The sequence below is a fragment of the Dioscorea cayenensis genome, unplaced genomic scaffold (genome assembly GCF_009730915.1).
Source record: "Dioscorea cayenensis subsp. rotundata cultivar TDr96_F1 unplaced genomic scaffold, TDr96_F1_v2_PseudoChromosome.rev07_lg8_w22 25.fasta BLBR01000338.1, whole genome shotgun sequence".
In the NCBI taxonomy this organism is placed as follows: domain Eukaryota; kingdom Viridiplantae; phylum Streptophyta; class Magnoliopsida; order Dioscoreales; family Dioscoreaceae; genus Dioscorea; species Dioscorea cayenensis.
In genome coordinates this window covers 58,024-71,468 of record NW_024086729.1, presented here as the reverse complement: position 1 = coordinate 71,468, position 13,445 = coordinate 58,024, and the positions used below count along the sequence as shown (strand labels likewise).

Below are 13,445 nucleotides of genomic sequence, written 5' to 3'. Positions count from 1 at the left end.
AACAAAGCAAAGTTTGGTACTCACCCAAAAAAATTACCCTCAAGCCCAAAACACTGGATTATACACTCCTCTTCCGGTCCCAGCTACTCCATGGGAAGACATAACAATGGACTTTGTCCTTGGTTTACCACGTACCCAGAGAGGTTGTGATTCTGTGTTTGTGATAGTTGATCGATTCTTCAAAATGGCTCATTTCATCCCATGCAAGAAGACTTCTGATGCCTCTCACATTGCTAGCCTGTTTTTCCGGGAGATCATGCGTCTACATGGTGTACCCAAAACAATCACTTCCGATCGAGACACTAAATTTTTATCTCACTTCTGGCGAACCTTATGGAGGCTCTTCAAGACCAATCTCCAATATAACAGTTCTTTTCATCCTCAAACGGATGGTCAAACGGAAGTCGTCAACAAAATCTTGGAAAACATCATTCGTTGTCTTTGTAGTGACCGTCCCAAACAATGGGATCTCTCCTTACCTTCAGCAGAATTTGCGTATAACAATATGATGACCAGGTCGATGGGAAAAATATCGTTTGCGATAGTGTACCAACGACCCCCGATGCATACGTTGGACTTGGTTCCCTTACCTAAGATACCATGCTATAGTGTCGCAGCTGAGCACCTAGCGGAAAAGATCAAGCCTATTCAAACTGAAGTTAAGCACAAACTCGAAGCTTCAAATGCCGCATACAAGGAGAAGAATGATCAACATCGTTGACTGAAGACATTTAACGCAGGTGACGTTGTGATGGTGCACTTACGAAAAGAGCATTTTCCTACTGGCACTTACAACAAGTTAAAGCCAAAGAAGGTTGGTCCTTGCCGGATTTTGAAGAAGATTAATGACAACGCTTATATAGTTGACCTTCCGGAGGAGTTTGCTATTTCACGTACATTCAATGTTGTTGATTTAGTTGAATATCACTCTCCTGATGAGTCGTTGTATCCTGATACGGACTCGTGGACGAGCCCTTTCCAAATGAGGGGGAATGACGTGGAACCAATCATACAGGTGGAATCAATCACACAACCAACCAGTGATTGATTGAAATAAAATCACTCTCATGCATGTGGATACTTTCCATGCATGTGCTTTCCATGCAAGAATGATTTGGAGGAAGACTTTCCATGCACGAGGATTCCATGCAAATTTAGCATTCTTTCCTATTTACTTATGCATTGATTGTTTTGTCATTAGTTTACATTATTATCAATTTAAGAATGCATTGTAATGGATTTTTGGGGCGAAAAATTTTTGAATAATCATTGAGTGTTCTCTTCATATTCTTTGTTGGGTTGTGTGCTTCCAGCATCAATCCGAGCTCACGTGAGTGAGTGAGCACGAAAACTTCCGCTGTCCTACTCCAATTTATTACTTCTATTGATTAAGACTTTCTCCTACTGGTTTATATCCTCTATGAATGGTGGATTACTGGTGCAATTCAGGGAAAATTCCATATGTAAGTATTCTACCTTAGTAAGATTTTTTCATGTTTTCTGAGGTTGCCAAGTATTTTGCTATTTCAAGTGTTTGAAGTTTATTTCAAAAGAGATCAATGTCAAAGAGATTGTGATCGTTCTAGGCATACAAACCTTAATTTCCTAGGAAACGCAATTGGAAAACTCCCTTGGTTCTGATAATTAATTTCATGTCTACATTGAACATCTGGATTGAAAGACAGTGGAGATAAGCGTGAGATATCCTGAGTTTTAAGTTAATCGGTTTGCTGTTCAAAATGACTGGTGTTTTTAGATGTTCCTGAATCATAATGTCGATATATGGAAAATTATTCCGCAAATGAATTTGGTAATGTCTACATGAAGTTGGGAAGAGAAGTTAAAATATTTCCATCAATACCAAACTTCATTGTAATTCGAATAAAAAAAGGATTTTTTTCATTCTTCGCAATTTCGTTTGGTTATGTAATACTTCTAACCTTAATGAAATCTGGATAAGCCTTTTTTACCGTAGATCCCGAAAAACATTCTCCTGCAAATTCTAGGGCCTTCTAAAGTCAACTTTCAGTCTATCAAAAAAAAAAAAAAAATTACCACTCCACTGTCGCCGAATTCGTGGAAAAGGTATAAATTGACCAACAGTTAATTATCTTATAATCATTTATCCTACTCTCTCATTTCCACAGGAAGGTCTCATGGTCACCAATGATCTTAGAGTTGAGCAAGTTTCAAAAAGCTTGAAGCAATATTCATACCCGGGAAAAAGTTCAGCTTCAATGTGGTAATTCAGCTACAGGAAACCCATCCAACGAAATCTTGATTTAAAATTGTATGAGACAAACAAAGCATCTTTGCTTGTTCTCTCAAATTCGTTTTCTTTCATTTTAGTTTCATTCTATTGTCACCTTTGGTTTTGCTTACACTGCTTTTGGAACATGATATTATAGAAAAAATATTTATTTATTTATTTATTTATTTTACAAAAACGACAAGCATCGCAACACAAAGGTGTGTTAAAGGACATATAGGTACGATGATGCACCAGTTTTAATCATTTTATTATCTCCTATGGATTTACTAAGTCAGACGCCACATGTGACAATTAGAATCCAACTATATGTATAACCAGAATATATTTTTAAAATTAAACTGAATTAATAAATCTCATGTCATGCAATCCTATAAAATACTCATATAAATCACGGAATGTACCATAAAACATTTCAGTTTATTTTGCATAGTTTTATTTAAAATTTTCAACTAAACTGTGTATGCCTTACATAGCATCATACACCATCAATTCGATGCTCGATGGAAAATCACAACATTCGGGAGGCAAATCACAGCCCACGCTCAAGTCCCCGTTTGACTCTAAAAGAAAATTTGAGCAACCCATTGTTCGGTGCCGGAGACGAATACAAACACTTTTATCAAACTTGGGAAAACCAGTCATGGGGACATAGGCTGGCCCACCCAGCTGTTGAGTGTAGCGTCTCAACTGAAGGGGATTGGGGGACGTGGACAATCTGGCAACAACAGTTATTACAGTGCATGTTTCCTTGGGCCAAGGGTAAGGTTTGTGACTTCCATGGAACATATATGTCGTCCCTGCGGTAGCAAGAATCTCTATAATCTCAAGTTGAAGTCCACCACCATGAAAGATGAACTCTGTTAGATGAGACAAGCTATCAATTTGCAACAACTTGAGCACAGGAAAATATCCTGCAAGGAAACGCAATTCATGATTCAAATATGAGTTCTCAAACAGCACAAGCTCCTTCAGGCATGGCAACCTCTGCAGCACTTGCATGCCCTCTTCATCGAGTTCAGTGTGAGCTAAAGCCATTTTTGAAACACGATCCAAAGATGCGATCCATGTTGGCAGCTTACAAGTAATCATTATGCCTGATAACCAGAGACTTTTAAGATGAACAGGAGGTTGAGACACCTCCTCCAAGAACGGAACATCACAATTCCAACTGACCTTCAGTGCGCGTAGCTGGTCACTGAGCTTATCAAGTGTCTCGACAAAGGCCATTGCATTCTCTGGTGTGGTGATATCTTTCGCTCCCAACTTTGTTAGTTGGGTCATCTCACCCAACTCCCTTGGGTTCGTTTTGAAGCTCACCATGCTCAGTGTTTTCAGAGCTTTCAAAGCTGTCATCCCTTCAGCTGGCAACTCAGCGCCGTGGCATGTTAATGATGCGCCAGAAGGATCTCGCTCAAACCCTCCAACACTGAGATACTCCAACTTGTGAAGTTTGGTGATATGGGGAGGAATCTCTGTCACTTTTGTCCATCTGAGATCCAGTGTTTCAAGATTCTGCAACTTCGCTAAGGCTTTTGGTAATGATCTGATAGAGGTGTTCCTCAAGTTAAGGTACCTGAGAAGAGTGAACTGGCCGATGACTTCAAGGTCTCCATCGACTTCAGAAAGATGACAACCCTCTAGATCAAGCACTCGTAGCAGCTTCATTCGGCTTGTGTTCTTGAGTGATACTATACCTTCAGAGAGAATACTGTTAATGATCGAACATGCTCTAATTTTTTGTTCTTATGAATGTTTGCCGGTAGGGAATGTTGATGCAGTGCTAGATGACGAGCTTCGCGCACATCTTGAGTTTGCGGTGCTGGTGCTGGTGCTGGTGGTTGTTGTTTCCTGGTGATGATAGAAACTAGATTGTCTTTCTCAGACATGTTGAGAGTGAACTCAAGCATAATATCATGGATATGACATGAGTGAACCGTGGTGTCACCATTGATGATTGAGGATAAGATCATGCTTCTATCCATCAACTCCTTAAAGTACCATTCTGCAACTTCTTCGGTTGACATGTCTCGTGTCGCATGCACCAGTCCTTCAGCGATCCACCGCCTCAACAAGCGTTTGCGTCTGATTTGGTAGTCCTCAGGAAATATGGCCAGGTACAAGAAAAGTGGCTTGAGATAGTACGGTAGATCATAGTAGCTAAAAGATAATATTCGGGTCATGGCATCAAGACCTTGGTGAGACATAATTGAGGTGCCCAAATGATCATGTAATTTCTGGCATTCTGACTCTAATAAAGGCTTACTAGCTAAAACACCACCGATGGTCACAATGGCTAATGGCAACCCATCACATTTGCCCAAGATTTCTTTAGATAAATGTGTAAAGGTAGGTGGACAATTACTATAATGGCGTGGGAAGGCTTTCTTGCAGAAGAGGAGCCAAGAATTTTCAGGACAGAGTGGTTTTAAATGATAGACATGACCAGACTCTTGAGAGCAAAAAGATGCGACATCTAGATTTCGGGTTGTCACAATTATTCTACTTCCTAAACTATTATCAGGTAATGCTGGAAAGAAACTCAACCATGCATTCAAGGACCAAACATCATCAAGAACTATCACGTAACTTGTATTCAACTTCATCAGTTCATCCCGAAGTTGCTGAACAAGTTGACCCTCTGTCATTTCAGCAGAAAACACTTGTGAACCCAGTAGCTGGTTGATCATGTCTCTCAAGAGCACCTTCAATGAAAAGGTTTGTGAAACAGTGATCCACGCACTGCGGTGGAAATGCTCCATCACTTGTCGATTTTCATAGAGCTTTTTGACAAGAGTGGTCTTGCCTAGTCCACCCATGCCTACCACAGAGATGATTCTCAGTATGGAGCCATCTCCTGGAATTAGCCAATCCATGAGCGTGTTCCTTGGCCCATCCATGCCAACAAGCATCGCATCATCAGTCAAGTGGGCGCCCAAGCGTGGGTCATGTTGCATACGAGCCACCGGAGCAATGATTGAAGAGCTTGTAGGTTCTTGTGTTGTTCGTCCCCGCAAACCATAGCGTTTGCTTCTCTCACCCACCTCAAGGACTCTTCCCTTGAGCCCGTGGACATTATTGGCGATCTTGACTCTTGCTACCAAGTCTTTGGTGAAGCGGACCACATCAGGAAAGCAACTACCGATCCCATGCCAATGAGGCTGGCATAGACGCCAAGTGAACTCCTCTGCCCAGTCCTCGATGTCGTAGGCAATGCCTCTCACTTGGCTCATCCAGACATTGAGCTCAAGATCATCATCGGTGTATTGACCCATGGCAGCATTCATTACGAGGAATGCATTCATGCTCTCCAATTCATCCTTGATGAAGCGGGCATTGTCCCGCACTTTGAGGATTGACGAGAAGGTTTCTTGAAGCTTTGGCAAGAGAATGCCCACCGCATTCCCGGCTAGACCCAGAGCTGCTGCTTCCATCTTCGCAATGCTTGCATCTCTCCTCTTCACACTTCAGATGAATATATATATAGGCATTCCAAAGTTCTTTGCCTTGGCTTCAAGTTAGTATAAAGCAAAAGAGAGGCTTGATGCTGCTACCTTTAACGCATCAATTCTCATCATCATTCTCAAGCAAAGTGGAGGACTTGCTTTGTTCCCTGGCATTACTTTCTTGCTTTTGTGTTGAACAAAGCAAAAACATAAAACTCTAGTTTATCTAGCCATTGAAATCCAGATGTAAACACATGATTCTCAAGCAACTCGATCTCACTGCTTTATAGAAACAATAGACGCCCTCTATAATTAAAAGCCAAATGATCAGATCCAAGGACAATTCACAGGCAAAATTTAATTTGAACTCATCGGTCAAAACAGAATTGCTAAAAATAATAGGATGTGTGTCAAAGACGTTGATCATGCCAGTTCATTTTGCTTTTAAAAACTTTATAAATGGTAAAACATACAAATAAATGAGCTGAGGATTGTGGTTAAGCAAGATATTCTGTGAAATAATAACTTAATCCCTCTGCTTTTCAAGCTGTGTTTCTACCATGTGGATTCAACGCCCCTATTGAGTTTGATTACCAACATTGAATTCATTCACTGATTTATTATTTATGAATTGTATTGCTGTTCATCTAGCAAAATAACAGGGAGATAACCTGTAATTGATGCTGAAGGCATAACACACCACCCAAAAAAAAAAAGGATCATTATCATAAAGAAATAGGTATGGATAAACAATCTCTTTTTGGTACCAGAACACTGAAAAATATAAAATGCCAGATCATTCTTACAAAAACCATTCTTTGAAATAGTTCGCTTTGGGAAAAAAAAAATTGAGGACTATTTAGTATTTTCTTTAAAAAATTTAATAGCCTATCAGTCATTCAATCTAAAGTTTCCAAGGAAGAGATAAGATACTGAACAAGTAACCATAATAACGAGGAAGTTTTGAGGTGAAATGAATGTTGTAATACCAGAGAAATGAATTGTAACAATGCAAGTGTGCACCAAGCTAAGCAAGCATCAAATCTCCCTCTGGAAGTACATGACAACGTAGAGCTTGCGTTTGTTGCTCCACTATCTGTTTGTAACAGCTCCATAGTAGCATTGAAACTGAAGTCGCTTCCAGGGGTGAATGTTGATTCAAGCTCCTCTGCAGTTTGTGTTGTCTTCAATTGATTCTTTACCTCCAAATTTTCCTGATCATGAAAGGACTTGAATTAGCTTTCAAGATTTAGACAATGAGAAGATATATAATATGAAGTGAATCTAAAAGGACATGCCTTCTTCACGAAATCACCTACAGTTATGCTGACAATTTCTTCTATAAGGAATTTGATTACTTGATCTTTCCAAAGTATTTGCAAGAGAAAGCTCCTAGGAACCTACGGCAAACGTCAAACGTATCCAAAGACACTCAATATCAGAAGTTTTATAATAATCACCGCATCAGGCCTGAAAAAGGTTGGAAAAAGGGAAGATAATACATATGCTGTGAAATCAGCTGTCTGAAAAAAGGAACAAAATAATACTATGCACTAGGCTATATTTTTCTATGCCTCGTCTGGAAGCAATTCACCGGAATTGCAATGTTGTGGCAGATAGTTAAGCAAACTTCACCTTTCACAACCTGGCCTTGTTGTTGTTCCATCAAGGCATGGACCAGCCTCGCTGGTTTAAGGAGGTGGCCACGAGAACTGGACTTCTTTTTTTATCGCTCTCTTTTGTCTTTCATAGTAGTTTAGCCTTTAGGCTTTTATCTAAAAGAATGCTATGCACTAGACTATCTCAAATTCAATGACATCCTCATCCTTTCCGATCTCTTTTCACTGGGTCGACGCTTGTAAACAAATGAAAGTTAGGAAGATGATAAAATATTCTTCCAATTCAGAGGCACCACAAAGCTAAAGAAACAAAATTAATTGTATACTTGAAAAAAAAAAAGTTAGTGACGAACAGAAAAAGAAAAATTGCTGACATTTGAAGTTTTTACATTAGTCTTCCAAAGAATATGCAGCAGAAAAATTGCCGGAGTTAGTGAATTCAGATGGATAGAAAAGACGTGAAGAAAGCATGGAACAATGGAGTTGGTCATAGTGTGCGTGGTTAAATAAAAAAGACACCAGATGGATATATAAATTTTTCACACTGATATTTCAGGTTTACCTCCTCTTTGAAACCCCAGAATAGGTGGTGCCATGCGAGCCATATTCATTAGAACGTCATCAAAAGCCTCCTGTGTTTGCTCTCCACTCAAGCCCACTCCTACCTAGTACAGGAAACTTGTGAGCAAGGCTGCACATATCGCTAAAATCCAATGTATAACTTCACAATAAACAATTGTTGACATGGCCAAAACAGTGATGAATTTTGTTTCTTAGTGAATCTACATTATATGAATTATATCTCTGATTAGCGGTAAAGAAGCAAACAGTGGGAATTACCCTGCACCTCACTTTCCGTGAGTGAGATAGGAAGTTAATAATTCACTCCAAAAGGTTAAGCACCATTTTGATTAAGAATAGATGAATAAATCCATATGCTCACTCAGAAGATCGCAATTACTAAAAACTACCAAACCAAGATATGGGCTCACCTAAAACTTAATAATCATCATCACAAGACAATGACTATCTTCACATCACCTCCATATATGTCATCCTTCTTTTGATCAGAAATTGATGCTTCATAACCTTAAACTCACGAAAAGGCGATGATAGCCAGAACAGCTTGGTTGAACTTGTTGTAGCAAATGCAAATTACCTCTAATTACAACCTCAAGCCTTTGTTTCAATATGAAATTCACCTGACCCAACAGCAAAAACAGGCCGAACATATGCCTGCAATTTCTTCCATACGGTATTGATAGTCTGAACTTGCGATTCACCAGGGAAAACAAAACATCAGTTTTTAAATCAATTTCAAATCATTCTGAACCAATATATATTTTCCCTACAAGTAATAGCAAATAAGACACTAAATCGAAAAAAAGATGATCCACAACAGAGGAACCGAAAGGTGAACTCACCTTCCAAAATGAACTCCAGAAGCAGCATGGAGAGTGAGATGGTGTGCGGTCATCTTAAATGGAAACTGGTTGTCTGCTTGCCTTGTAAGCATCACCTAAAACCCGAATACACAAATAAACAAATCTCACTTGCAATTGATAGTCACCTTAGAATGTTTGCTCATGATACTCTTTAAGGTTAATAATGAATTCACTTACATAATCTTAAAGACTCAAATAACTATAACTCATTGTCTCTAGAACACATTTCAAGAATCAAGCATAAATTTAAAAAAATAAATAAATAAATGCAAGGACGCTCTTCATACTGAACTGAAATTGGATAACCTGATAGTATATTAAAAAAATCCTCTTTTTTTTTCATAATATAAGGAAACAATCATGGGAACTGAAGCTCATAGAACACCAAATTTGGTTCCCAATTCTCACAAAATCAGCACCCAAATATATAAATAAATAGTTAAAAGAATACCTGAAGAAAAAGAGGTTGATTCCAATGGAAAGAGACGTGCGAGCAGAGTGTTTTCATCGCCATTGACGCCATGAAGCTTGTCCCAAAGATCAGGAATGGAGTTGGGCTCTGAAAAACCCTAGCGCATAAAAGGTAGGGAAATGGCTTTCTTCAACAGTGATATGACGATACTGCCCTTCTATATCACCTCTAATTACGTGAAAATCCCCAATCTTGGAGGACTTAAGATGGTTCCAGCTAGAGTTGCAAGATGGGCCGGCCCAGCCCGGCACGGCCCACCGTACAGGGGGTCAGCCCAGCCTGTGGCACGGCCCAAGCCAGCTGGGCTGGGCCGGGCCCGGTGGCCCACCTTTTTTATTTTAAATTATAAATTCTTTAAAAGTATTGTAAAATTTGTAAAAATTATATAAAATACTTTAAAAATACTAAAAGTTAAGGAAATTTTTAAGAAAAATCTAATTATCATAAAATATAAGTTTCTTGATTGTAAAAAATGTACAACACATGAAGACTATAGAAAAAATAATTAAAAATATGCATAAAATTTAAATTTACATGAATACAAAAAATACAATTTTTTAAAATTTAACATAATATTAGAAAATAAAATTACATTGAAAAAATAGAGATAAACTAAAAAAATAAATTACAAATAGATATAGGAAAAAAATTGTCATTTATACTATGAAAACAACTTAGAAAATTACAAACTTGAAACAATTTAGAAAATGACAAACTTGAAAACAATTTAGAAAATTACAAAACTTCAAACTTCATTTTGATTAATCTATTTCTTCATCAACACGGGTTGAAGTTGAGCGCCTCGGATGGTGTAAGGCCTCTCCCAGTATCACTACCTTCTCCATGTATTTGTTGTTCATGTAACCTATCTTACGCTTCTAACCAATCCTTCGAGACATATGCACATTTGCACTTTGTCTTAGTTCATGCGGCTCCTCTTATCTTCGAGTACCCTTTTTCCTGCACTAAAACAAGACTCGACGCTCATGCAGACATCGGTGGAGCTAGTAGATCACGCGTGCCATGGCGGCTAGCACGGGATAGTTATGTTCTTGTTGTTTCCACCACGAGAAAAATATTAAAAGTTATTAATTTCTTCGATGAGTAAGAAAATCATTAAAATTATTATTTAAAAAGATTTAATTCATGCAAAGAACTAGTGCTAGAAGAAGAAGAAGAAGAAGAAGCACTTGTAGATTTTCTTCTAATCATATTTATAAGATCGGCCGGAGATTTAGTTTTGGAAAGTGTAGAAGAATTTTCAAAAATCTCACTGCAAAAAGTAGAAGCTCGATCGATTTCCATATGTATGGTTATATTCATTATACATATCATCAAGCAAAGAGCGATATTCATCTTTGAAAATTGAATGATCAAGTCCCATGTTTTCATCATAAGAATCAAGCATACAAAAAGTACCATCAATTTTAAAACGGGGATCAAGAAACATAGATAAAACGGGAAGAGGGTTGATTTTTGCAAAATATTTTTTAAATTTTAATTCCATAGGAGCAACAATGGGAGCAAAATTAGGATCACATCTATATTTTGCAAAAATTTCACTAATGTAATATAAATGAGAAATAGTCATAAAAGTAGTAGGATAATAAATACCGGAAAAAAAATTAGTTGCGGAATTAAAAATTTCCAAAAACTCCTTTATCATATAGCAAACTTCCCAATCATAATTAGTAATTCCAAGGTCGGGAAAAAACTCACGGCAATACATTGTAAGAATATCTTTGTAATCATAAGCACAATTCAACATATTATACGTTGAATTCCACCTATGAGGAACATCGGAAATAAATTTTTTATATTTTTTCCCCATTTGCCTACAAAATCTTTTGAATTCATGCCTTCGTGAAGAAGCTTTTGTTGCATATAAGATAGCTCCTCTAACTTTACGAATATGAGGATCAATAATTTTTAAACCATCTCTAACACATAAATTTAATATATGGCATATACAATGATGAAAAAAATTTCCGGAAAACATAGGCTCTAAATGCAATTGTAACATATCAACGGCACAATTATTTGCCGAAGCATTGTCAAGAGTGATTGAAAATACAAATTTCTCAATTTTGTACTCATTGATAGTACGCATGATGTAACCGCAATATTACATGCGGTATGTTGGTATTCTAACTCAATAAAAACTCAAAAATACGTTTTTGCAAAAGTCCAATTATTATCAATATAATGAGCGGTAACACAAAGATAATCGGAATTATTTTGAGAAGACCAAATATCGGAAGTAAGAGAAATTTTAAATAAACCTTTAGACATTTCGGAAATTAATTTTTCTTTATATTCTTCATAAATAATAAGACAATACTTTCTCATAGTAGTCCTTGAAACGGATTTAAAATTCGGATTAAAACCCTTAACTTGCATTTTTATAAATGCGAGATTTTCAACAAGATAAAAAGGTTGTTCATTTTGAACAATAAATTTTGCAATCCATTTTCTTGCATTTTCATTGGAAAAAACAAAAGTTCCAATACTTGAATTTGCAAAACTAATTTGTGTTTGGGAAGGATCATTTTGATTAGTAGTATGTTTGTCGGCATGCCTTTTCAAATGACCCGTTCCACCCGAAGTTTGACAAGAAAAATCTTTTTTGCATTTTTTACAAATGGCACGAGTCCCTTTGTTTGGAATTTGAACAATATTATAAAATTTCCATACACCCGAAGTTCTTTTTCTTGTGCTTGTTTGAGGCTTGTTACTAGATGCTCCCATATTAGGGGATTCAGTAACAGGCTCAGGCTCAGGTTGTGAATCATCAAAATTTTCGGAGTTGTTTTCATTAAAAAAAAAATGGTGTATCGAAAGGAAAATTGGGAGAGCCGGCCATTATAAAAAATAAAAAAAAGGGTTTAGGGTTTCCTCAACCTTGATGATGTAAATTTAATTCGTGGATTTTTTTGAAAAATTCGAATTGATGAATTGATGAAAAGGTGGGGGAAATTGCGGATTGATGAAACACTTGAGCCGAATTTGACAAACTTCAAATCTTGAACTTGAAGAGATTGAGAACTAAGAGAGCTTGGAGACTTCAATGATTGAGAGATTAGAACAAGAATGAGTAATTTGGTGTGGAGAAATATGTAAGTATTTGAGGGTATTTATAGGTTTTTTAAAATCTTCTAATTCCCAAAATACCCTTGTGAACTAGCCATTTATTGTTGGTAAAAAGGGTAAAAAAGTAATTACATTTTAAAGTCTAAAATAGCCTTAAAAACTAGCCGTTTTATAGTTGTTAAAGGGGCTACAATAGTCATTTTCCAATATTTAAATTAATTAAGAAAAATTGGTCGGTAGTGCCAGCAGCCTAGCAATAACGATGTGGTGGCCGTACTTTCGAGGGTCGGCCCGCGTGCTTGAGCCACCGGGGCATGGCCTAGCACTGCATCGTAGCCGATGCAGCGGCCGAGCACGACCCAAACCGGTCTTTCGGGCCGTCTCGAGCTTTCAAGACGGCCCCGGGCTTTTGCACCTCTAGTTCCAGCGGAACACTATAACTCTCTGTTTATATAGAAAGTTGATAAGAAAGAAAGCCTTGTTTTATGAGCATCGGTTGTGACAGAAGCAATGGAAGTAGCTGGTAAAACCCTATTCAAGGGTTTCAATCCTGAGGTACAAACCTTGCTTTTCTAGGGTAAGTATCACTGGTGGCCACAAATGTTTCGTAAGTATAACGTTGTGGCCACATACATTTTTTTTTTGTAACGATGTGGCCACGAAATTTGTCTCCGGTGACACTCATGACCACAATTTCATGTTTGGGGGTTGTTTCCGGCGAAAGTGCAGAGGTGGCCAATTATAGAGCCATCCACGTCGGACGCCACCTCAAAGACCTTCGCTGAAAGCGACCCCTCAAACAAGAAATTGTGGCCATGAGTGTGACCGGAGACAAGTTTCGTGGCCACATCATTACCAAAAAAACGTATGTGGCCACAACGTTATACTTACGAAACATTTGTGGCCACCAGTGATACTTACCCTGCTTTTCTGTCAAAGATTGCATTTTTATTATTCTAGGGGTACGGTCCGTACAGATATGCTTACATGAATACTGTTTTTTAAGGTCTTGGATGTTATCCATTGATTGATTTTGTTTGGTATTGAGTATAGTATGCTTACATGAATACTGGCTTAGTGACTCTTGTTTTTTTGGGAACCGTG

General features: G+C 37.8%; 1 protein-coding gene across 1 annotated transcript; it reads right to left on the bottom strand.

Annotated features, from left to right (window-relative positions):
• Nucleotides 1-2,670: 2,670 nt before the first annotated feature.
• LOC120254085 (disease resistance protein PIK6-NP-like) lies at nt 2,671-9,345 on the bottom strand. Its single transcript, XM_039262230.1, is given in 7 exon segments — nt 2,671-3,973; nt 3,976-6,929; nt 7,035-7,115; nt 7,897-7,999; nt 8,327-8,600; nt 8,759-8,853; nt 9,231-9,345. Coding segments are annotated over 2 exon segments (2,964 nt in total). The 5' UTR covers nt 5,704-6,929; nt 7,035-7,115; nt 7,897-7,999; nt 8,327-8,600; nt 8,759-8,853; nt 9,231-9,345; the 3' UTR covers nt 2,671-2,737.
• Between the last annotated feature and the right edge of the window lie 4,100 nt (nt 9,346-13,445).